General features: G+C 40.7%; 2 protein-coding genes across 4 annotated transcripts in view; one reads left to right on the plus strand and one right to left on the minus strand.

The window, feature by feature from the left end:
• Nucleotides 1-14,905, minus strand: part of IQCK (IQ motif containing K) — a 37,488-nt gene extending 22,583 nt beyond the window's left edge. The window contains exons 1-6 of the mRNA XM_036392266.2: nucleotides 14,845-14,905; nucleotides 13,495-13,568; nucleotides 12,678-12,792; nucleotides 11,237-11,334; nucleotides 7,031-7,083; nucleotides 6,840-6,917 (exon numbers count right to left, since the gene is read on the minus strand). Coding sequence (XP_036248159.1) covers nucleotides 6,840-6,917; nucleotides 7,031-7,083; nucleotides 11,237-11,334; nucleotides 12,678-12,792; nucleotides 13,495-13,568; nucleotides 14,845-14,869 — 443 coding nt within the window. The 5' untranslated portion in view covers nucleotides 14,870-14,905. The remainder of the gene's footprint in view (nucleotides 1-6,839; nucleotides 6,918-7,030; nucleotides 7,084-11,236; nucleotides 11,335-12,677; nucleotides 12,793-13,494; nucleotides 13,569-14,844) is intronic.
• A 49-nt stretch (nucleotides 14,906-14,954) lies between these two features.
• On the plus strand, nucleotides 14,955-25,334 carry KNOP1 (lysine rich nucleolar protein 1). Of its 3 annotated transcripts, none has more exons than XM_036392724.2 (5): nucleotides 14,955-14,988; nucleotides 15,924-17,280; nucleotides 21,790-21,858; nucleotides 22,318-22,395; nucleotides 24,712-25,334. In XM_036392724.2, exons 2-5 carry the CDS (start codon nucleotides 15,925-15,927, stop codon nucleotides 25,021-25,023), a joined length of 1,815 nt encoding a protein of 604 aa, XP_036248617.1. In that variant the 5' UTR covers nucleotides 14,955-14,988; nucleotide 15,924; the 3' UTR covers nucleotides 25,024-25,334. The 3 variants fall into 3 exon arrangements, with proteins under 3 accessions (XP_036248617.1, XP_036248618.1, XP_054372588.1); XM_036392725.2 differs by having other exon boundaries at nucleotides 14,967-15,007; XM_054516613.1 differs by lacking the exon at nucleotides 14,955-14,988 and adding an exon at nucleotides 15,436-15,455.
• The last annotated feature ends 339 nt before the right edge of the window (nucleotides 25,335-25,673 follow it).

Here is a 25,673-nt window from a genome sequence, read left to right on the forward strand (position 1 = left end):
AGCCAAGGAGGGGAAGAGGAGTCTGTCATTTATGGCAGAAGACAGCTGGATGCCTGCAAGATGCAAACTGACAGTACAATGCACACTGACTGCATTCTGCTTATTTAATCCTTGATCATGCACAATCTTAAAAACCCACATATGAAACACTATTATGAAACATTATTATCATATCTATTGAAATATACATATATTGTTAAACACAAGTTGCACCTGTAAAAGAGCATAAAAAAAAAAAAGATTTTTCTTAAGTATTTTATTTTACCAAATCTGCATAAAGCAGACACTGACCAAAGTTAAATTCTAGAAACATGTTTCTTGCTTTCTGAGCAAACTTGTACAGATCTTGATTCTGTGAGCTATTCACTACTTATAAGACATTATGAAAGTGGAATTTCACACCCAGAAGATACAAAACAGACTTGCATTAAATAAATGTAGGAGGCATTGAAAAAGGTTCTTAATGAAGACATGTATTTGATTTCCCCATGGACAGAAGATCGGGTTCTCAAAGAATTCTGAAAAGGGAGGAAAAGAATCCCTCCATTTTCTTGTCTCCAAAACAGACAAAATAATCTCTGGGGCCTCATAGTCACAGTGAAGGGCACTGAATTCATGCAGTATTTCCACACACTAATGCCCAGAAACTCTGATTAGCTTCACATTCCAATTTTGTCTTACAAATAGGCCTGATTCCTTCCTTGGAAACAAAATATAAGATAAAAATTGTAATGAAGAAAAGGTTCAGTGTATATAGTTCAGGGTTTTGTAATGGCTCCTCCTGCTCCAGCCTGCTCCCTGACAGCAGCAGAGCCCCCACATTTGAGCAGCAGCCCCAGAGGCAGGAGCCTGCAGAGAGCAGCAGAGCCTGGGGCTCCAGGTGAGCCTGGAATCTCCAGGTGCAGCCAGGAATGGCCTGGGCTCCTCTCTGCCTTTAGAAAGCTCTTCTCTAGAAATAGTGAAGCAACCCTAATGCAAAGGATGAGGCCTCCTAAGTTTCACTATAATGGCCAGAGCCACATTCACTTCATCTTTAGTTTGACTGTGATGGTTATTGTTCTGGAATATTTACATCATGTACAGGCAATGACAGACACACTGAAAAATTCATAATCTAAAGGAACAGGCCACAGAACAGGGATAAATACAAGACACACAAGTAAACGACCATGGTGATCTGCATAATTCTTCAAAAAAGGATTCTGAGAAAGTCTTTGTTTTGGGAAATATACAAAAAAATCATGTGCTGGTCTGAATAACCAAAAAAACTCTGCTAGAAATTTCTCAAAGTACTTCTCTTTCATATTTGCAGTATTTCTTATTCCTAATCAGAGAATCTGCAAACACTACAGCAACAGCTGCCTTCTTTAGGTCTTTCTCTTACATTCCTATCCAGAACCCCAAAAGTGTGCAATAATGAAAAAGTATTGTTTTGATACAAAATAAATGTCTCAAAAACCTCTGCTTATAAATACAACTAAGGTCATTTACCCAAAAAGCAGGAAAATGGTGGTTCATAAGCAGTCAAACACTGAAGTACTGATTCATCTGACCTGGTATTTAAAATCAATTACATATATTGATCAAATATTACAAAGGCACTGTATGAGTCTCTCAGATTTCCAGGGAAATATTCCCACAGACATTTGACAAAAATACCCTGGAACATTTTCACAGGTCAAGCAGAGTGTGAACTGAGACCTTTCTTTGTAACATTTTCAGTATTAATACAAATATTCCATAGTCAGAAATAAATTCCTAATCACTAGTTTTCTTTTGCAACAATCTAAATGCACTAGAATAAGATTATTAGTATTTGAGAAAAAAAAATCCTTACAATATACAAGAAAACATTTTAGTGCATTATATGGAGACTAAATTTTTGAAGGATTGTAAATGTGGGAATAACCAAATTTAGACTTCTTAGAAAAGGAACTGCAACCAAGTAGACATCTTAAAGTGGGACTCCTGCTAGTTGCAGGAGTCTGAGCTCTTCTTCTCTATCATCTTGTCCAAATAAAAGCCCCTTTATACTGTCAATAGTGAACTGAATTTAAAAATGTTATAAATACATTTGAGAGTGTTATCAAAGTGACCATAGTGATAATATGCATTTAGCTGTCAAACACATACCAACTATTTATGTACTTGCTTAACTATTTATAATGAAGAAAAGACAAGACAGTGTGGAGCTAACATGAGAAAGTTGTTATGTGTGGAGGCAGAGTCATGTAACCAACAGGAGACTGAGGCAGAACAGGTGATTTGTAACCAGAATGTCAGAGGAATTACAGGAAGCACAGCAAGAAATCCTTGTAATGAGAACATGCCAAAAAATAGCAGAGCAAGAATCTTTTTTCTTCACTTCTGTCTGAAAATGACAGTGGATTTCTTGCCTCAGCAGGCTCTCCTTGGGAGGACATGCCCACTTTACTGCTCCAGCTCAGCTCTCCTGTGCTTGCAGACTTGCCACATATTTTGGAAGTCACAAAGCATTGCCTCAGCTTTCTCTCTCACAGGACCAATATTTATGCAGTCTGTGAGAGTGTCTGTGGGCCTGGACTGAAGGAAACCAAACATGGACCTGTTCCAAAGGCCACTCATGTCAATGGGAAAATTCCCCTCTATGTTTGTGTACTTTAGGTCAGACTTTGTATGCTGAAAACATGAAAAACTCCCCTTAGTGATCCAACAGCAGCATTAGGAAGATGTCACAAAGCACTTATAAGTTCTCAGTTTTCTCACTGCCATTTTGACAACTTTTACATAAATTAAAGCATTTTAAATGTATCAGATATTACAGCCATAACACCTTCAACCCCATAAAGCACCACTACAAAATAGAAATATTTTACACAGAAAATTTCTGCAGTCTTTTAACACACAGTTTTCAAGTAAAAAATCTCTCCTTTGTTAACTTGAATTCTGCCACATTACTTCAATGGCAATTTTTACTTGGAAACACACAGAATAACATCCACAGAGATGTATTTTTTGGACTTTCTGTTATTACAATAAAATGTTATATAAAGCTCAAATTACTGAAGAAAATTAAAGAAGAACATATAAGGCAAACCAAGCACTCTCCAAACATGGCTGGATTAGACACAAAGCAATGAAATATAGCAGTGTGCAGAAAGAACAGCCTGTAGAAAATGGGCATATTATGGGAAGAAAAAAAATCAGTCACCCGTGCAAAATTACCCCTATTGGCCATCTGAGAGCTGACAATGAAGTCAACTGTAAAGGCAGCTGAGACCAGCAGACTTCACCCGATTAAAATATCTGGGGGAGGGAGAAAAAATAATCAATGTATATATATGTGTATACAGATATTTGGCAAAAAGCCACCACTCCAAATTTAGTCATGGTTTATATCTTAGCTGCCCACTTCAGTAAAACCATGATAAAGTTATTTTCTCTGTGTCTGTACACTTGTTTTGGTACACACAGACAGATTAAACCAGGAAAAGTGTCCTTCTGAACTGAGTAGCAAGTAAATATCTCTAATAAAGAGAAGAAAATGTAGATTAAAAAAATCTTGTGAATTATTTTTTTTATCTGAACTTCAAAAGCCAGGAAATGCTTGTTCCTAACATAGGTGCATATACCTACTATACACCAGTCTCTCTCACTGGATGTAAGGTCCAGGGGTATGTTGAACAATGCTATCATATTATTAAATTTACATGACAGGCTTCTATGTTATCACTGTTTTTCAGATCAGGGGAACAATGTTTTATTGGCTTCTTCATATTTCTTTCATAAAAATGCTAAAGAAGGCTGGGAAATGATGCTGCCAGTTACTCAGACTATCTATGCCAGAAAAGTAAAATTTCAGAGGGATCAGAACATAATCAGAGCTCACTGACTTTCCTGGCCCTGATTCAGTACACAGAGCTTGATTACTTGCAACTGAGCTTCAGTGCTGCTCAACACACTGGAAAATGCTGACAAAAGGCAACTGTGGTGCTCATTAGCATATTTATAGGATTACAAAACACTCCCGGCTCTAATTCTGTTTCTCCACTGGTTCTATCAGCCTCCAGTGGAGGAGCAGGTACATCACTTTGTGTCCCAGCAAGTGCCCAACAAACGTGGGCTGGTTCTGTGCTCAAACTCCGCGTTCCTGCCCTCTGAAAGGTGCAGCTGTCCTTTGAGGCAACAGCAATGTCTGCCATGTGATATGGAGATCACCAGTCAGCACTGGAGCTGCTCCTTCCACTGCTTTTGAAATCTGCTTGGGGAATTGAAGGTTCCCAAGGGATGGAATATTTTGTCAGCACTACTGGTAACATGCAGAACTCAGTGCAAGACAAGGTGCCTATACTAAGATGCCACAGTTATCATTACACTAAAGCTGGAAACAAATTCAAATTTTACAAGCTCCTTCACTGACAAAAACTAGGTTTTGAAGGTACAAGGTTTGCATTTAAAATTCTGAAAACTGATGCAACATTTAGGTCTCATTAGGGAAAAGTAGGCTGCAAGATCTCATTTAGAAATGCATTGCACAGAAAGTGAAGCTTATAAGACTGTGGCTTTGACTATTCTAAAAAATTGAGCTTCAAAGAAGAAACTGGAGGCACTGGAGGAGAGCCAAAAAAGTCATACTCAAGTATGGAATATATTAAAAAAAGCTGGATCCCAGATAGAACAAAAACAATAGTGCTCTGGAGGTTTTGTGTTTTGGTGGTTTTTTTAAGCATCAGGACTGCTTGGCACTGATAAACCCATCTCAACAGTTGGGATGAGGATGCTTCCCATCAAAATTTGACCAGCACTTTTTAGCATATTGTGTCTTATATATTCTTAATCCTGTTAAAAAAATTAAAACTCCTTTAAAAATAGAAATGGAAATGACAATAAAAAGCATAGAATCAATTACATTTAAGTGTGATAGCTGGAAGGATATAACAATAAACTATTTATGACAAATCCAGGACATAATAATAAATTCTCTTTTTTTATTCTTATTTTATATTGCAGCCTTTCACTTTGCTCCAATAATATTTACTTCAGAAGCAGCATTTTTAAATCTGTAATTTTAAGATAAGATCACTAAAAGTAGTTATTTAATAATAATTTTAATAATTATTATTTTAAGAGCCTAGTTGTTTAGAGGATTTAAGATGAAGGGTATCAACTTAAGTGTTGATACTCCAGTGTCCTTGTGGAGCTGTCACTCTGTTATTTAGGAGCACCACCACTAACAGAAGCTATGAGTCATCCAGGCTGTGATTCCACAGTGTATTTCTCTTGTTGGCAAAGCTGACTTAAGCAGTTCCTGCCACCACCTCTCTATCTTAGCAGCTCATTTGTTCTATTCACCTTGCCCTGAGCCCTTCATTTTAATCCCTTGTTTGTGCCAATACACAGGTTTGCCACTCTCCAAGGTGAAGCAGACTGGAGAAATGATCTGTTTTCAATAATTGTACAAACCCTCCTCACACATTTTGGCAGAGAGATTCCTAACTCAGAGCAGGGCCCTGATCAGAATAGTCAAGCATCCTAACAAACAGACAAGGTGGTACCAGGGTGCCTACAGGCAGGGTGGGGTGAAGTACAGGAGAGAGCAGGGAATGTTTTGTTCAGCTTTACTTCCAAGAGAAATGTCTGAAAACTGTGATCTTAAAGATTTTATCTTTGGTACAAACATCCATCCTCACAAACCCACGGTACCAAAATGGCTGAACTGGCCAAGGGCTCTTCTGTGTGCCTAAGAAAGGGGTTCAACAACCAGGCTGCAGCTCATGCTCACTTTACAAAGCATTAAACCACAGCTTTAGATGGGCATCTTGTTGGCAAGGACTGAGTTTGACAGAATGAGCAGATGTGTCCCTGCAGAGGCAGGTTTGAACAGCAAGTTGATGGCTGAAGGTACCAGAGCTCAGATGAAATGGGTCATTCTCCAAAGGGGTCTTGTACTCAGAAATGTCCTACCCAGCTCTGACCACCTCTCAGGGAATCAAAGTTAACCCTTTTGACACAATTGCCACCTTATCCACAAAGACCTGTGATAAGGAGCTTTCCTCTTGTTCCATTGGTGTCTCAAGGTTCCAAGTGTCACAAGTCAAGAATTCAAAGAAGCTCAATTTCCACTTACATCATGTGAAAAAGTAAATGTATCTACAAAGATATTAATCTCTATGTTTTCACCAATTACCAATCCAGATTCCAGTTAAGTTTTCAAATTGAAATTTTTCTTTATTATCTGATCCCTCTTAGTTTCTTATTCCCTCACTGTGGACTAATCCTTTGCTTTTCTCACACAGCAGCTGTATTTAAAGTAAATGCAGTCTCAAGGACTTTAGCATTTCTCTCATAACTATTGTGCTGTTTGGTTCTAAGAAAATAACAAGGAATATATGATTGAGGCTGCCAAAAACAAGTGCTTGTTTCTCAAAGTCATAAATGTCTGCAGAAATGCATCCTGATGCCAAGGATTGTTACAGGTATGTCAAAAGCAGCTGCTTACAGTTAGAGAAGAATTTCTTGACTACACTCTCAAAGATTTCCATAGGGGGAAGCAGCACTGAAAAAATTGCTTTACTCCTTAGTACAAAGATGTTCATAACACTACCAAACTATTCAAATGTCCTTCATTCTACAATTAAAATGTTTAGGAATTTGAAATTAATTTATCTGTGAACAATTCTGGTACCAAATACCTTGTAAGTAATACACTGGCCAGTTAGCAACTATCACATAGTTCTTTGTTGCACACAGTAAAGGGCATTTTTGAGGGCACAACTGCAACATATTGAGGCTCTATAACTTCTTTGGAATAGCAAAAGAATAAAAGGAAAAAAATTATTCTGAGTACTGCAATAACTTACTGGTCCTTTAGCCAGTCCTTAACAAAAGGAATGGAAAACAATTCTGTGAATGACTCATCTTTCCTCTTTGGATTCTTGCTAAAGAAAAAGGAAAACAACTCATATTAATTTAAATTTCAGCTATTCAATTTGCAAATTAGTGCCTTGGAATCACTGAACATACTTAGTAGCAAGAAACATGAATAACTTACTTGTATAACCACTCAGTTAGGAAATCAGTGGGAATAAATTTGGTTCTTTTTTCCTAAAGACAGAAGACAGTTTCAAATTATTTATTATTTTTGGATTGGTCAAATGTATAAGATAAATTGACTGCTTTTTATTAAATAAAATATACCCTACATTACTCTGTCTACTCTTTATTGCTACTGCCAAAAGTCAGTGGTTCAGCCAAAATTTTAGAAATTTTGTGGAATGATTTCAGGACAAACTATGAGTGAGAAAATTCTACATATATTATCTTGATATTTACTGCAGTATATCTAGAACAAAGACCTCTGAATGGTGCTGCAAGTGGCAATGTCATTGTGAAGAAATTAACAAAACTCATTCAAACATGAAAATATGTTGTAAATTCCTTGCCATTTTGTTTAAAGTTCTATTATCACACTCAAAATACTTCATTTCTTCCACAACACAGAGGGAACATTGATTGGATATTGGCTCCTCCTGCATGGAACCAGCTTGAAGATGTTGTGAATACACACAACAGAGTATTGTGTGGCTGCTCTGACCAAAGCATCTGCTGGGTGGTCCAGGAAGGAAGGCAAAACCAAAGGAAGGCTTTTGTCTGTCCACAGCCACAGAAACCATGGGCATTACAGAGAACCAGGTAAAAATTCAAAACCTGGAGCTTCACAGCAAAACATTTGTGCCTTTTGCTCCCAGTTCTCAATCTTAACCAACAAAGAGGATTTTACAAAATGTTTTGCAGCAGGTTGTCCTTGGGGATTCGTGCAGCCAGTACCACAGCCAGCCATTCAGAGCCTGAATTTTGATAAAACCAGCATGGAGCAGGAAATCTTTTTTTTTTTAAGCATTTCCTCTGACATTCTATCTTGACAGATTGAATGGATAAATGATACAGGTGCTCATGCTGCTTATCACAAACCACAATAACCATAATGTGGAGAATAGAACATGGAGCTCTGGGTGGAATACCAGAAGAGCTTGATCAATATCTTCAGAACCCCTCTGACATGAGATGTGCTCTGGATGCACAAAGTCACAGTGAACCCTAAAAGACACTGAGCCCTGCAGCCCCAGGGCACCAAGTGCTTCATCACAATAGCAGCCATTGCTAAAAAGCAAGCTGAGCTCCCATCCCAACACTTGCCCTGTCAAACAGGAGATTCAGCTGTAATAATTGCTTTTTAGGAAAAAAATTCACACTGGTCCAAAGCTTTTGTGAAACTGCTTAATGTCACAAAAGAGGCTGAAGTCTTGACTAAAAGAGGTTAAGATACTACTACCACATGCTAAGGAAAATACAATAAACATGAAAATTGAAAAATGACTTTATTCTATGCATTATCCTCAGATGTGTTCTACATAGTATAATTCTTTCAGTTCATGGTATATGTCATAATCTGGGGGTCAGCCACAGGTGAAGTGGAAGAGGAACATGGTGTGAGGTGCTGGCTGCCAGGGAAGAGCACAGGGCAGTCACACAGCTGGGGATGACAAGTGTGAAGTTTAGTGCTGGACTGCAGGGCAGTCCTACAGGATACCCAGGAAAGCTTTTAATTTTTTAGAGAATTTTACCCTTGATAGAAATACAGTCTGACTCCAACAGAAGAAAAAAAAAAGAAAAATAAAAAAAAGAAAGCAGAAGACCAGAGGATGAAATCATCATAAACCAATTATTAATCCTGAGCCATACATGCCTTTATTATCTGTTTTGTGACAACCAAAGCTTTAGGGTTCAGGTAGGGCTCCATTAAGTGCTTGGCTGGGAAGAAAACACAGCTCCTCATGCAGTTTTCACACTTATGTTGATACCAAATGCTGTTCCAAGAAGCCCAACACCTAAACTTTAAGAGACCAATACCTTCACTGCAGAGCTTCCTGAGTCACTTCAAATGTTAAATGGACAAATCCTGACCTGCACAGAATCTGTAAGCAAACAGCAGAGTCTGATTGTGACTGTACAGCTATTCTCAATCACAGGATGAAAATGGGTCCCATTACTTAGGGAATTGTTTCAGAGAATAAATTCTACACTTTGACAACAAAATTCGATTTAATCTAGCAGTTGTAATTTAATCTGTTTTAAGTAAATTGCTTTTCCTTTGCAATGGGAAAAAATGATCAGAACAGGGTTCTCAAAACAGCCAAAGGAATCAAATTCATCTTGTTTTATCCTCCTTAGCAGAGAGGAATTCAATCAAGCTGAATATTTTTTATCTTATTTTCTTTTCCAGGAAACAGTTTATTTTGCTAGTGAATTAAATCATTAGTTGCACAGCAGGCAACATTTATAAAGGGAAAAAATTACATAAATTGACCTGCCTTTGACACATTCCTCCTATGCTGCATGAATCCGGATAAAAACAGGAAATATCTGTACAATGTGCATTGTTAACCTGCAGATGTGTTTATAAACTGTTTATATTCAGAATTCATTTTCCATTTTTCAGTTTAAATATGATGTGCTTGGTAATAATCATGAAAATATACTGGTGATCAGAAGATGGCAAAGTCATTAGGAAACCTTCTTCCATTCCTTTTCCCTGATCTATCATAATTTTAAATATATTTCATTACAGAGGCTTATACAGTTTCCTCCTTCTGTGATAGCTAACTAGAAAGAAAAGTCAGAGTTATTCTAATAAAAACATTTATACATTGTTCAGTTTAATGCTGAAAAATGAATGCATTAGTTGGTTCTCATGAAAGGAAAGATTTAAGAAAATAGTCTTTCCCCTGTAGGCATTTTACAGCAGATGGGATAAAACACAGGAGAACTTATGGCAGGAAAAAAAAATCAGTGAGGGAATACACTGGGCAACCTAATAGATTTCTTTCATCTCTAATTTAAAAATGAAGCTTCTGCAGACTGCTCTCATATTTATGTCAGTTTGAAGTCTGTACATATATCTAGCAGCTGGTGGTTTTTCTGGGCTTAGCTTTTCAGATGTTTTGTATGCATCACATAATGCAAGAGAGCCTATGTTAAATTAAATGTATAAATTGTTATGTTCCTTTATCACCTTTCAAAAAAGATCTTTCCTACACAAATCCCTGCTTCCAGCATAACCATTTCCCTTTCCTGACTTCCCATGTGATTGTACAATTCTTCCTCTCCAGACATGGATGCACCTTCTCTGGTCTCTTTGAATTCCCCTGTTGGCCCTAGAATCTGATTTTCTTAACACAATTTCAATTGCTCAAAAGCTCTCCTATTTGACTTTTCCTGCTCTTCTCATTCATCTTCATTTCCTTTCAAAACATGAAAACCTTTAGTCCCTCTCATCAAAATCCCACTCTTCATTGTCTCTCACCATTCCCTCTCTCTTCTCCTGGGCTCATTCCACATTGATTGCAGTCATTCCTCCCTTCCCTTCCAGTGCTTCTTCCATTTATCTCCACTGGTTTATTCTGTACCACTGCCCTTTACAGGCTTTAGGGACTCATGTCTAGCCAGAATTCAAACCCAGTATTCTTTTCATCACAATTAATCCTCTTCATGTCCTGTTGTCTCATGAATTCCATGAATCTTTTCAATCTTTGTTGTCCTCTTATTTTTGGAAGCTGTATTCCAATATCACAAGAACCTTTCTTCCTGTTCCTACTATGGGTTTGTAAGGACTCTGCTTTTGATCCTAAAATTCAGTTCAAGTTATTTCATTAGCCATTTTAACCCAAATTATAGCAATTGGGTTTTTTTTCCCCCTCCAAATCCATATGGAACTACATATTTCTTACCAAACTAAAGGATAACTAAAAATCACATATTTATGCCAGATAAGGAAACAGAATGTGCAAGATCAAGCACCTGGACAACAATGGAAAAGAACATAAATATTCAATTATATGGCAAGCATGAAGAGCTATTGTTTTCCTAGTTATTGTTCAAAAGGAGGAAGAAATGAGGTCACAGTGGAAAACTATCACCTGACCTCAGCTTGCTTTCCTGAGCTTGGCTACCCAGCAGCAGGGCATCTCTTCACATAAGTGAGTTTTCTATAATGATCAAGTTCATGTAGAATGTAATCTGTTCTGAATTACTGGAGAGAATAACATTTAAAACCAGATCCAAAACAACCCCCCTGATATGTTATATCCTATTATTATGGATGGTTTTCTTGCAAAAGACCAAATTTAAAAAATACTGCCTGTGAAAGAAAAGGCTGTAACTTCCTGCCAGTGATTTGAAATGAAAACTACAAACTAACCTCTAAACACTTCTCCTTCTCTACTTCATGCAGAAGTGCAGCCAGTCCTGGCAGGAGCACTGGGAAGATGTAAAACTCCAAGAACTCTCGAGGAGAACCTGAGCGAAACAGGAGAGCCTTCACTCACAGCTAAGCACTTGGATCTCACAAAAACACCACCATTAGATATCTTAAAGTCAGTACCAGTCATTTTGTCAATACCATCACAGCTTGGACAAAGCAGATTCATTCCCTTCACCGACAGCCACTGGTCTGTCCTCACTTCTCATCAAACACAACACAAACTTGGGTAAATTTCAATGTGCACCACCACTGCAAACTCAGTGTGCCTCAGAGATGTCAGATTCAGTTTTAAGTGAAGAAACTCAGACACCAGAAGCAGTTTAGTCACAGAAGTGAAAAGCTCTGTGAATTAATTTACCCTGACAGGAAGAAATTAGCCCGTGCTGAGCTCAGTGCTGCTGCAGTTAGGCCACTTTTGTATCTCATGCCCTTTACAATCTGCATCAGCAGAGTTAGTCATAAAACTGAATTTCTAGACAGAGGAAAAACCAAAGGTTATATTTTAGTGGTGCTGTGATTTCTTTGTCATAATTGCTTCATACTTGCCAGAACCTTCAGAGATTTTACCATGACTCCATGTACCCAACCTTTCCCCTCTCAGAGGGCTGTCTGGGCTGGCACTTCTCCCCATTCAGGCAGCACTCAGGTTTTCATGTGATCAGCAAAGACTAAATCATACAAACGCTCTCTTCTGGCAACACAGCTAGAACACTGAATTTATTCTCAGCTTTATACCTTTAATTGGTTCATATACTGCCAGAAAATGCTCATAATTGGGAGGACACTATTTATATAGAAGGCAAGGGTAACACTGCTTCTGACTTGCACCAGGAATTCCTAATGAGCAAGAATTAATGGAAGAGAACACAAAATGAAGGGCTACAAGGCATAATAAAAACACACTGCTGCTTGGTAAATTTATTATAAAGTAAAAGGATTGATAAAAGTGGAAGAACAAAACTTCAGAGCTGCTTCCATTCTCGTCTGTAATCAGATGGGAAAAGACAGAATTCTGACAGCAGTTTTCAAATTCAATTGTCTACTTAGTCTATTGATCCTAGTTTTGCATTATTAAATCAGAGGAAGAAATGCCTGCCATTTCTGATTTAAGTGCCTAAATAAAAAGTCACTTATTCAGAAGAGCACAGAACTACCTTAGCTGGTAAAGCTATTGGTTTGTAATGCATAATTTGGTATTTCTTCCACTGACCAAGTGGCCAAGCTGGCTCCCTGATTTCAGACCAGAGGCCAAACTGTGCAAATTCCACACCAGCAAATATCTTAGTCCTGTTAACTCTCTAAATGAAATAAATTACAAATCCTTGCCATATGCAAGAGATAATCCCAGCAGGGCTCAAGATCATATACTGCTACTTACATTTTTTTGGATCAGGGGGTTCTCCAGGGGGAGTTTCCCCAAGTACAGGTGGCAGATATTGGGCTGCAGGGGCAGAAAAAAGTTGTTCCACAGGAATTTCTGCTTCCAATGGCACCTGCTCAAAAGAAATGTATCCTGTCTAAATACCCCAATAGACTAGACAAAAAAATACAAACCAATTAAACAGAAAAAAAATTACAAGGTCAGTTAAAAAATATGGAATTATAATTTCTAATTCAAATATTGTATTATTTATGTATTTTCTGAATACTTGAAAATATAATAATTACACTTAATTAATAATATACTTAAGTAATAATATAAATAACTACATTTTTACAATTTCTGCAGTTTCCAGCACAGTAAAATCACCCAAACCTAACAGAAGGCACATGACTCCCTTTTACAGAATATGGTGAGATATCACAATTTTTAAATTAATATAATTTAATTAATTATTAATTAATAATATTTTATTTATTGTAAGAAATAGAAATTACTTGTAAATTAATACTGGTAGCATTTTCTGAATAGGTATTTTCCATTCAGAAGCTTAAATATCTCTTTCACATTGTTCAGAAGTCCTGAAATTCACCTTTTAAAGAAAATAAACTTGTTAGCATTACTCAAGTTGCTTTAAATACAAGCAATTATTTGGAATATTACATTTGTTGGTTCAAATAAACTGTTGAAAAATAATAATTTTGTTTTCATTTTATGAATGAGTCTACCCTATGGGTACCTAATTTTCACATTTCATTGTTTAAAATATTTTCAATCCATCTCTATGCAGATTTTTTACTTGAACTCAACTCACTGATTCTTCTTTTGATTCGGGATCTTCTTTTGATTGAGGAACATCTGAAAATTGAGGCTGTTCCTCTTCATGCTCTGAAAGTTAAAAAAAGTACAATATTTACCAGGAAACCCTAAAATTATATTTATTTCCCTCCTAAAGCAACATTATTTTAGAAGGTATTTATTTAGGCTTGAAAAAACAAAAGTTAGTATGCAATAGATATTTGTTTAACATGAAATCTAACATTTTAAAACAAGCAAGAACTTTAGACACTCTTGCCATGTCCTTTCAGCTTTAAGTCAAGTGCAAGGTTCTTACTGACAAAAGAACCCTTTATTGGGAAAAAGGTACCAAAATAGTAATTCAAAATATTTCAACACAGGTAGAATGCACTGAATTAACCACTGTTTTTACTAGTAGACAATACTTTTCTAGTTGACAATCATAGTGGATTCCTCTGTGAGCAATTAGATCCCATAGACATTGTTAAGTATTAATGTCTGCAAAATAAAATAAAATAAAATAAACAAAAACCCCAAAGAACTAAAAGCTGTACATGACCCTCAAGGATACTGAGTGACTCAGGCTGAGAAAAAGAAAGGAACTTGATCTGGGAACACCCAGAGATGCCACAGCGCAGAGCTCTGAGAGCCCGGCCCAGCAGGTTCAGCTCAGCTCCACCATCACAGTGGGCTTTAATGGCACCACCAAATCCAAGGGTGCTGCAGGTGTTGGCTTAGAATAATCAGCCTCTCTCCTACCCGAAAATGCCAATTTTAGTGCAAAACGCCTACTTTGGGCATTATGAAGTACTGAGGGAAGATAACCCCACTGGGGAACTGCAGAATGCAGCGCTGCTCCCCCAGCTTTGCAATCTCGGTGTTCCCAGACTCTGGGAGAAGCCCAGGGGCTTTGCTTTGGGATGGTGCTCTCAGAACAGATGTTTTGTATTAATTTAACGTTTGTGCCAGCACTGACACATTCGCCTCTCTGCTTTCCCGAGGCAATCCCCAACTCCGGTGGCTATAGGATCACCCACACGGCACAAGGGCAGGGCAGAGGCCCTGCCACGGGCTCAGAGGCCCAGCCACAGGCTCGCAGCAGCCTGGCTGCAGCACAAACACACACCAAGGGTGTCTGTGGGGAAGTTATGGCAATAAAAGCACCATAAGGCCCACGAACAGAACCGCTCGTGGCCGCGGTGCCGGTGGGGATCAGGGCGGCTGTGGGCGCTCTGTGGGGCGGGCACAGCCCCGCGCCCGCGGAGAGGAGCGGGCGGCCCCAGGCCGGGGCAGGGCAGGACCGGGGGGCTCGGAGCCCTGCCCGGGGAGCTCGGAGCGGAGCCGGAGCCGGGGCCGGGGCTCCCACCTGCGCCACGCCCGCCCTCCGCCATGGCCGCGTCCCGATCGTCACCGCGGCAACGGCTCCGGCAGCGCCCGCGCGGGGCCGGGCGGGGCGGGCACGGCGCGATCGCTTCCGGAGCGGCGGCGGGCGCTGCACGTGGCGCGGGAGGTGAGCGCCGCACGGCCCGGTACGGTACGGACCGGCACAGGGACCGGCAGGGCACGGCAGGGCAGGGCAGGGCAGGGACCGGCACAGGGACAGGCACAGGGCATGGCCCCTCACGGCACGGCAGGCACCGGCACCGCACGGGATGCTGTGGCGGCGGGGCCGAGCCGGGCCGTGCCGAGCCGGGCCGGGCCCGGAGCGGGGCGGGACTCGGGCTGACACCCCCTCCCCTCGCCGGGTGGGCGCGGTGGGCCCGGACACACAGCGAGAGGGGGCTGTGCTGGGCTCGGGGCTCTGTCCGCGGATTGACAGCGTGCCTCAATGGTGTTATTGCAAACCGAGCAGGAATAATTGAGTTTTTCAGTGAGTGGGTGCTAAAGGGTGCTCTGGTGTAATCAATTTGTTGGCATAAATGTCCCGAGAAAAACGGAGAGCAAGGATAAGAATTCACCGATAGAAGGAAGTTTAAGGTAATAAATCAGGTGCCTTGGAAGGGTCTTGTGATGCTGAGTGGGCAGTAAAGCCGCGTCAACTTCAGTGTTAAGTGAAAAGTCACAGGTATCTGGAAAATGAATTGTATTTGTGTATATACCCACTAGTTGTATTTGTGTATATACACACGGATATGTTTTGCCGTTTAGAAAAGATATTTGGAGGATAGGTACTGAGACAACGTTATGGTCTGCTGCTGTGAAACAAATAGAACCTTACAAGCTAAGACAAGGTACACTAAACAACACGATAAAAAGAATCACCCCATAAACAGTCTTTTCTGTGTGTCAATATGTTCTGGTTCCCCATCATGGAAATCAGACTGAAATTAGAATGTCAGGGACAATGGGAGATCAGGAATGGTTTCAGAAAAAGAAGATCAAGTAGATTAGGACTTACATTGTCTCTTTGAAGCATTTCACTAACATTTTCATATCCTTTTTTAGAATGATAATAAAGAAAAAGAAAAAAGACATTCATGAGGAACCTGTACAGAAGAAGAAAAAGGTGAAGACTGTCATTAAAATTGAGGAAGATGTTAAAACTGTCATTAAAACTGAGGACAGTGGCCGTCTCAAGGAAAAAAAGAAGAGCAGGAAAAAGGAAAATTTAAAAGATGAGTGCTTACACAAATTGCAACCAAAGAATAATAAGAAAAACAAGAAGAAGAAAGTTGGCTATGAATTACTCAGGGAAGATCATTTAGAAAGCTTTATGAATAGAAAAGGTCATCTGGATTTACAACTTCAAGAGGAATCAGAGGAACAAATTAAAATATTCAAAAAGAAGAAAAAAAAAGTCCATTGTCGTTTCTCCTTGGAGAATAATGAGAGTAGTGACGTGGAGCTTTCAAATCATCGCACAGATGGTACTAAGAAAAATGAATTATCTTTTAAAAAAAAGAGGAAGAATACTGATTTGGATTTGGATGGTGAGGTAACAAAGAAAAAAAAGAAGAAATGCAGTTTTTCATTAGAGGACATCCAGGACAGTGAACAAAGGAAATCTACAAAAGTCTGTAAAAACACCCACAAATACACTTCACAAAAAGCAGTTTTTATGGGTGAGGACTATGACACAGGTAATGCTCAGAATGGTGGGGAGAGTTATGTAAGAAAGAAGAAAAATAAAAAGAAAGATAAGTCTGACTGCTTTTTACCACAGGCAGATAATGAGGACAACATGCATCGAGTTCCTGGTAGCCCCACTGCATTAAGTGACTTTAGAAAAAGGAAGGAACATAATTCCTGGGCATTTACATGGACAAGCAGAGAGGAAGAGAACAAAATTAAGAACTTTGGGCATATCAAAGAGAGGAAGAAGAAGAAAACAAAAGCTATTTCTTCCTCAACCTGTGAAGATAAGCAAGACTGCAGTCACAGCATTCCTGATAAGCATCTCCCAGCACAGCAAGAAATTGGGCTTGAGGAAGAAGAGCTGTCTGGAAAGAAACACAGGAAGAATTTCAAATATAATAATGAAGTTAGTAAGAGGAAAAAGAAGAAGATTAAGAAAAAGGAGAAGGAAACAACATACTCAGAAGTTTCTTTAAACAATGACAGTGCTTCTAAAAGCCAAAAAATACAATTGGAAAGCAATAAGAACAAAGAGAGTGAAATAGAGCGAGCTGAGTGTGTTACAGGGGACACTGTGGATGGGGCTTCATGCAATAGTAAACCTGTGCTGTGTGACAGAAAAAGGAAAGAAAGGAAAAAAGTACAACCACAGGACTCAGCTGAAGAGCCCGGTTCAAAAGCAGATGCAAAAAAGATCAAGACAGAATCGCCATGGAATGAGTCAGTGGTGAGTTGTGGAGAGGAGGGCAGCTTTGCTCCCTCCTGCTGAGGAGCTGGAAGCCTTTGGGGCAGTTCCCTGCTTTGCAGGATGCTCTGCTCTTGGTGACACTGAGGTCACTGAGGGTCCCTCTGGGTGTGGGGAGGCAGGATCAGCTGGTCTGTGTCAGCGTGGCACAGCTCACAGGGTGGCACATTCAGCATGGCACAGCTCTCAGGGTGGCACATTCAGCATGGCACAGCTCACAGGGTGGCACATTCAGCATGGCACAGCTCTCAGGGTGGCACATGCAGCGTGGCACAGCTCACAGGGTGGCACATTCAGCATGGCACAGCTCTCAGGGTGGCACATGCAGCGTGGCACAGCTCACAGGGTGGCACATTCAGCGTGGCACAGCTCACAGGGTGGCACATTCAGCGTGGCACAGCTCACAGGGTGGCACATTCAGTATGGCACAGCTCACAGGGTGGCACATTCAGCATGGCACAGCTCACAGGGTGGCACATTCAGCGTGGCACACGCAGCGTGGCACAGCTCACAGGGTGGCACATTCAGCATGGCACAGCTCTCAGGGTGGCACATTCAGCATGGCACAGCTCACAGGGTGGCACATTCAGCGTGGCACATTCAGCATGGCACAGCTCACAGGGCACATTCAGCATGGCACAGCTCTCAGGGTGGCACATTCAGCATGGCACAGCTCACAGGGTGGCACATTCAGCGTGGCACATTCAGCATGGCACAGCTCACAGGGTGCCACATTCAGCATGGCACAGCTCACAGGGTGGCACATTCAGCATGGCACAGCTCACAGGGTGGCACATGCAGCGTGGCACAGCTCACAGGGTGGCACATTCAGCGTGGCACAGCTCACAGGGTGGCACATTCAGCGTGGCACAGCTCTCAGGGTGGCACATGCAGCGTGGCACAGCTCACAGGGTGGCACATGCAGCGTGGCACAGCTCACAGGGTGGCACATTCACAGGGTGGCACATTCAGCATGGCACAGCTCACAGGGTGGCACATTCACAGGGTGGCACATTCAGCATGGCACAGCTCACAGGGTGGCACATGCAGCGTGGCACAGCTCTCAGGGTGGCACATTCAGCATGGCACAGCTCACAGGGTGGCACATTCAGCGTGGCACATTCAGCATGGCACAGCTCACAGGGTGGCACATGCAGCGTGGCACAGCTCACAGGACATCCTGAGCTGGGAGGGACCCACTGGGATCAGCCAGCCCAGCTCTTAAAGGAAGGGCCCATAGAGGGGTCCAGCCCCAGCTGAGCTGGTCCTGTGACACCTGGGGAAGCAGAGATGCCTGCTGCTGTCATCACACAGTGTCTCAGTTGTGAAAATTTAAATATTACAGCTATCAGCAAGTACTGGCCCAAAAATAGAGTGGGTTTGTACAGTCATAAATGCTCAGGTGCTTTTAGCAAAGTGGAACACTCTCCATAAAACAGGAGTTGAATACCATGTAATTTACCCTGACAGCAGGAGTTCATCTAATTGTTTGTTAGACTTTCCTCAAGCTTTGCTGCTGTCACTGCTGGAGTTATGTAATGTTAGGAGCAAAGGGGAAAGTTAGCCAAAACCTGTTGACTAATTCCAACAAAACTTCAGAGAAAATCCTAGGAATCCTAAGTGTAGACTGGGCCAAAAACATTGAAATATAAATTCTCATAGAAAGGTACTAAAGACCTAAGCAGGCAGTTTTAATTAAAACAATAAATCTATGCAAGAAAATAAATAGATATAAGAACTGTGTAAATTGTAACTGAGGGTAACTGGGATTGGATCCTGACTGACTGGTCAGGAAATCCCATCCCAGAGTATTGCAGTACTTGCCACTTCTGAGGTAAAATGATTATGATGAAATATTTGAAATACAGACAGTTTTTCTTTATCTGATCAAAGTTATGTTTTAAAGCTAAGGGTGCCAAAAGTTAGTACCTGCATGCCCAACTTCTGTTGTTATCACTGGGAATTAAGCTGTGAGATGCTCAGAAAATCAATAGGTATCTATCTGTATTTGTGGCTGCTTAAACTTGACTTTGAAAATGGCACATTGCAAGTTACTAGGAGGTAACTTTTATTCCTGTAGGTAATGAGAAGCTGCATTCCAGTTGCTTTCTATCAAGAATTTTGAATGGCTTGGCTTATTTAAATGTCAAGGACTAGTTAGGAAGGTATCACTGAAGATTTTTGCATGTTAAGGGTAGAGCAGGCCATACTGTGAGCTGCTTCTCAAGCTCACTTCATGGTGTGCTTTGCTTTCTCATGCACTCAGATGCAGTTTCCTCAAGTTCTGTGGAAACCTGGCAGCTGCCTGGTGTCTAGTGCTAATAATTAAATTTAGATTCATGTGGAGACCCAGATACAGCTTTTTTCACAGGGGTTTGTGAGGGGAGTGTGTGTGCTTATCAGTCATGAGGTGAGCAGATGTTTGGGGCTTTCAAGTTGGATTTCTCCTTTTGACCTTTCAAAAGGACAGGGTGGTTTTATTGCTGGATCTATTTTCTAATTAAATTGGCATTGCCTTTTTGTTGGACATTATTTGGATTTTGCAGCTGCTTACATTGTGTAGAGGCAAGATAAGCCCTACCATGTAAACTTTCATGACCAGTTAATATGGAAGCCACAGCAAATACTTTGCAAACTACTGAGGAGAAGGGAGTAGTGAGATGTATGTTTTGTTCCTCTTTCCCATAGGCAGCTCCTTTAATAATAAGAAACTACTCAAAAGAAAATCTGAAGGTTGAGAGGTCTGGCTTAATCAGTTCTAGCAAGTTCTAGTTCCTGCCAGGCCAAAAGACACTGCACTAATAATAATAATAATAATGTGGCTGATTGTGTGGTCTTGCATTTAAATGTGCCAGAGTCCCGAAATGTTTTCATCTACACACAAGGCTCTGCATGCCTTAAAAATGCTCTGTCGGGCTTGCCCTGCAAGTGAAAGAGCAGATTTTAAAGACAATGTGGAGTGATACCCAGTTAATATCATGCTTGGTGTTTTTCTGGTGGGATGCCATTGCAGTCAGCTGGGACAGTGAGGAGGATAAGGACTCCGTTTACTGCTTTGATGTTGTTTGCCAGCAGACAGCATAACCCCACCATGTGTGAATGTGCTCCTTTTCCATGAAGTTGGAGGCAGCTTGGCACACCTCCATGGGGTAGTTTTTTCCACTCAGTAGCCCTCAGCAGGTCAGCACCGTGCTGGGAATGAGCAGGGATGGGGGTGCTCCCTCCTTCCAGCTAAAAAGAAAAAAATATGCTGCAGTTGTTTGCAGAGTCCTGTCAGGACAGTTTACCTGCTTGTTTTAATAGATCTGAAAAGACAGTACCAGGCCATCTAGAAGGAAATGGGGGTTGGTTTTGGTTTCTTCTTTTCTTCCAAGAGCACGAGCTCTCCTTCCTGCAGACAGTGTTCTCCCATTTTTAATAGTGCATGCACTTCTGTGTGTGTGAAAGCAGGGTATAAAAGGTAGCTTTGGAAAATGAGGTAAATCATTGATAGCTTTTAATAGAACTAAAGCCTCAAAAAAGTAACAGCAGGTTCTGCTGACAGAAGTATGTTAGAAATCTTTTCCTTGTCGTTTCCCTAGCTGTGTCATGCTTGGTTTATTATGTTAGCTGTATCAATAAATCTTCCCTTTGGCCACTTTTTTCAGGCTGCTTTAAAGCTTATGGCTCTCATTTACCACTTTCCTGGACTTATTACTTACCCTGTTGTACTTGATGCCCAAAAAGCTTCTCCTGATTACAAATTTGGGAGAGAAAGGCTGGGGGCAGTGGTTTAGGCCCGCCAGTCACTGGGAGCAGAAGCTGCAGAAGGGCTGCACTTTGTGGAGATGTGATCAGGATCTGGTTGTGTGTGGGCTCTGCCCAGATTTGCCTCCTGCCTTCCTTCCAGCCCATCCATTCCTTCTGGAGCTGCTCTGTCTCTTCCATCAGCTCCCTGTTCCTTGCTCTCAGATGTGGCATCAGGTGCTGCTGGCTGCCATTGCAGGGGACAGTTCATGTGTGAGCTCTGCCTCTCCTGGGGACCTTCATGCACAAGGGAGCACATGCAGCTGCTCTTGATTGGCTTTTGTGCATTTGTTTCAGAGAGACCTTTAGTTATTTTACCTCCAATTTCAATTTTTGTTCAACTTGCACTGTCTCTGGGCCTCTCTTCAAGTATAAATTTAAGCTTTTACAAAATGGTTTAATTTGAAATTACTCTGCCTGCAAACATTACCATGCGTGCCAGTATTGTTGGCAGGTCCTTAATGTGTAAATGTAAAAATCATTTATCTTGATTAAAAGAAAAAATGTTTTTTCTTTGTGTGGTTTTTCAATAGGAATACACAGATTTAATTGGCATTTTCATCTTAGAGCTGACTGTTTCTTCTTGCCCCTGAACAGTACTACTGATTGCTTACTTTTTTAACTACTTTTGTGGTAAGAGCTGTGTAAATTCTAATTAATCAGAATGGATAAAAATAATCATACAAGTTTTTTCCTGTTTTACAGGAACATCTAGATGGTGTAATTATTGTGAAGGAAAAAAAAGGAAACTGTGATGAAATTAACATAGACAAGGTATGATCTGTCCTAAGTGGGTAAGATCTACAGCAAATCAGCATTTAAAACATGCATAGGAATTGATACAAAAAACTGCTTTGTTGCTTATCTGTGCCTAAATTTCCCTAAATAAAGCTCTGCTTAAAATGTGCTTTACATGTGGGTTAAGTCCAAAATATACAGTCAATGTCAGAACTAATTAACTTACTAAGTTAAAGACACATTTCTTTGCCTCTCATCAATGCAGACAGGTAGAAAATTAGACTTGATACAGCAAACAACCCATTTAACAGACACTAAAAAATTACAGTTCTTATGTTGAGTGTGTGAAAGGATCCCATGCACCTTTTAATTTTCCTTACAAAATTCTGCAGATAACGAATTATTCTGTTTTTCTCTTACTGTTTCATTGTGAATTGTCATTTAACACACTGGACACGGAGTCTTACGCTGCATGTGTCATTTTCTGCACACTAGGTGAGGCGGCAGGCCCTGCAAGAAGAAATTGACAGAGAATCTGGCAAAACCAAGGCTCTCAGTTCCAAAGTGGGACAGGTGATGTATGAGTTTAGACCCCAGCCTGATGGAAATACTGTGTTCCAGGGCAGGGTCCTGTAAAAACCACTGTGCTCTTCTTGTATGTGGCTCATGTACAGCGCTGTTCCTTCTACTGCAGGTTTCAGGTCATGCTATAGAACAGCTTGGTACAGTGCCCAGAGTCAGAGAGCTGAGCACTGAACTCCTTGCCACTGCACAGTGCTCTAATTCCCATCATCACTCCTCAAAAGCAACATTTTCTCTGGTTCCTCTGGAGAATGAGCCATCAAACATTGCTACAGAAGCATTTTCTGCTTACTGTGAAATACAAGTAATTTTTGGGCTGTGGATGCAGCAGTCACTGAAGTGTTTCTGATTTCTTAGCTGCAAGACTTTGCACACATTCAGCAGCAGGGACACCCATGGACAGGTGAAGGGGTGGCAGCTGTTAATACAGGTGTGTGATGTTCAGAGTCAGTTCTCTCATGGCTTCTACATCTTCCCCCACCATCTCTTTGGAAGATATTTTCTGATTCTTTGCTTTTGCATCCACTCAGCCTGGCTCCTGACACATTCACAGTACGGTTGTTGAAGCTTGCTGCAGTGTTTAGCCAGGGGTAAGAATATTGAGGTGGAGAGAAAGCTTTGCTAGTAATTCAGAGTAAATCTTCTGTTGCTTTGCAGGACTGCCAGAATGCCTAGAAAGCTGGAATATGCCTCAAACAAATGCCAGAAACAGCTCCTGTAGATCTAACATAGTGGGAGGGAGTCTCACTGCTCTGGAACTACAACTGTCTAATAGTGTCTGGAGTCATTGAGAAAAATGACATCCTTGGCAGGAGATCTCAGTTCTTTGGCACTGATCTGTTTCTGTTTAGTAGTATGCAGAAGAATAGAAGCTGTGAAAACTAATTCATCAGCTCCACAAAGTGAGCTGGAAATGCTTCAGCAGAAGCTGTGTGTAGTGCCTGCCAGCAGCTCACTTAAAAACAGGGTTTTGACAAGCCATAATTATATTTGCATCAGTGCAGATGTCTCCCATTGCAAAGGGAGGACTTAGATTTATTTATCTGTGTCTTGTGTGTATCTGGGTGTATCTGTGTCACAGACTGGGCTTGTGCAGCAAGGTCAAAAGGCTGAAGTATTATGGGTAGCTTTCTTTCATACCAGGTATTCTGGCCTGTGATGGTGAATGATACTCCAGCCTTGCTTTTTTTTGCCTTAAACCCCTGCTGTAGCTTTCCTGCAGTTGTGTGGCATGCTGTGTGTCATGTTGGCTGTCTGCTGGAGAATGACTGTTTCATGCAAGCTGCAACTGTTCTGTTGGAAGGATTTCAGGCTGACATAAACATACCACTGAATTCACATTTTTTTTCCTTTGATGTAGCCAGCTTAATCTGTTTAATTAATAATCAGACATTCTGCCATTTAGTATCATGCCCAATTTTAAAGAAAAAATTCTGAGTAAGTCCTGCCAAAAATATTAATAAGAGACTGCATAGTTGTAGTGCAGGAGTCAAATACACCCTTGAATAATGAAGCCTGTTCTTAGGTAAGCCAAAAGTTCATGAACTCTGTAAATCCTATGGTGTATCTGGGGTTTTCCACAAACAGCTGAAATCTCATTTTAGTTGGATATTGCCTCCTCAGAAAGGGGCCAGAATCTGCAGACAGAAGAAAAATCCTGAAGGGGTGAAGTAGTTCAGAGAGGGCAATTAAATGCAAATACAGTAAATACAAAGAACACAGCAAACTGCAAGGGAGGGGAGGCTTTAAGAGAACTAGACTTGTCCTGTTGGATAGGGGAGGCCCTCTGGTTGTGCACCCTTGCAATATTAACTGTAATTAGTGGGATGAGAATGCAAATATTACTTAAAGCTTATAAACCAGATTGAACAGTGTCCACAACTAACAAACTCTGCTGAAAACAGCAGCTCCCTAGCTAGGCAGTGGGAGGATGAAAAGATAACCCCACAAAGTGACAGTGGAAGAGGATTAAGTCTGACAGTTTTCTTAGAATAAGAGATGCTGTCTGGCTCTTGGAGCTGGGTAAAGAGAGAGCAGCAAGCCAGGGACAGAGGGAAAGGAGCTTCTCAAAGGGCATTAACCCCTGGCTCCAGGTGAAATGGCTGAAATGCTGATGAAGGTGCACTGAGGCAGAGCCAGCTCAGTCTGGTACCACATCCCTGGAGAGGTTCTGCCCATGGAATAACAGTTCCCAGCTCTGTGCCCCTCTCAGGCTTCTGTGTTCTGTTCTCATCTACACAGCCAGAAATTGTCTTCCTTGGTCTTGGTATTTCTTAATTTTAGTGTTAACTTTGTTTTGCCTCACAGGAAATGAACCTTGGACAGTGGAGTACAGCTACTTTTAAAAGTGCTGAGGAACAAAATAAGTTTTTTAGACTGTTGGGTGGTTTTAAAAAGGGTTCTGTGCCTGTGCAAAGTCCTTCAGCAACTACAAACAAACCAAACATGGCTCTGAACCAGGAAGGGGAGGAGAAGTTACAGCAGGCTCTGAAGATGGAGTTTGATAAAGCAATGGACTTGAAGCAACACAGAGGAATTGGTCTTGGATTTCAGCCTAATGCCAACAAGAAAGTATACATAGACAAATATGCATCTAGATCTATAAAATTTGAAGATTAAAACTCAGAAGTAATAAAGAGAGGAAAATTTCTTTTTGCCTTCTACATCTTTTTACTTGAAATATCAAAATGCCGAAGAAATTTCATTTATGAAGTCCTTGAAGTTCAAGTTTTCAGCTACATATAGCAGAGGAGCTGAGTCCTCCCTTCATCCAAACAGTAAGTTTTTGAAACCTTTATTTTGTTCTGCAAGGCAAGAGACAGCCTCCTTCAAAGACTGAAGATGTGTGCCATGCCTGCAATTAGTTGAAATTCAGTAATTTTTTTTAAATGCTGATTTAATAAACTTACTTTTATCTATATTATAAGTGATTCCAAAGGATTTTATTGTTCTGTAAAATCTTCACATTTTTTACATTCAGTGGTACAAAATGATGGTGCTTTACTTTGAAGACACATTAGTGGTGTGCCCTCAAATTTGATGTGGGCAGACTTTTAACTCAGAAAGTAATTCTTAAAAATCTAACATCTTCCTTATGATAGCATTGAACATCCTCTGTATTGGAACTATGCTCTGGCAGTTGGATTTCCCATCAGCAGCTGTTAGCTAAAAATGAAAGTATAAGCAGTTTGGAGAGTAGCACCAAGAGAATTACTACATTTCTTTATCTTTTAAGACAGCCCCACTTTTCCACAATAGTTTTCTGCAAT

The sequence above is a fragment of the Molothrus ater genome, chromosome 16 (assembly GCF_012460135.2).
Source record: "Molothrus ater isolate BHLD 08-10-18 breed brown headed cowbird chromosome 16, BPBGC_Mater_1.1, whole genome shotgun sequence".
Classification (NCBI taxonomy): Eukaryota; Metazoa; Chordata; class Aves; order Passeriformes; family Icteridae; genus Molothrus; species Molothrus ater.

Coding starts and splice junctions, on each gene's coding strand:
- KNOP1 (XM_036392724.2), top strand. CDS start 15,925: ATGATAATAAAGAAAAAGAAAAAAGACATTCATGAGGAACCTGTACAG. Junction 17,281..21,789: donor CGCCATGGAATGAGTCAGTG/GTGAGTTGTGGA, acceptor CCTGTTTTACAG/GAACATCTAGATGGTGTAAT. Junction 21,859..22,317: donor ATGAAATTAACATAGACAAG/GTATGATCTGTC, acceptor TCTGCACACTAG/GTGAGGCGGCAGGCCCTGCA.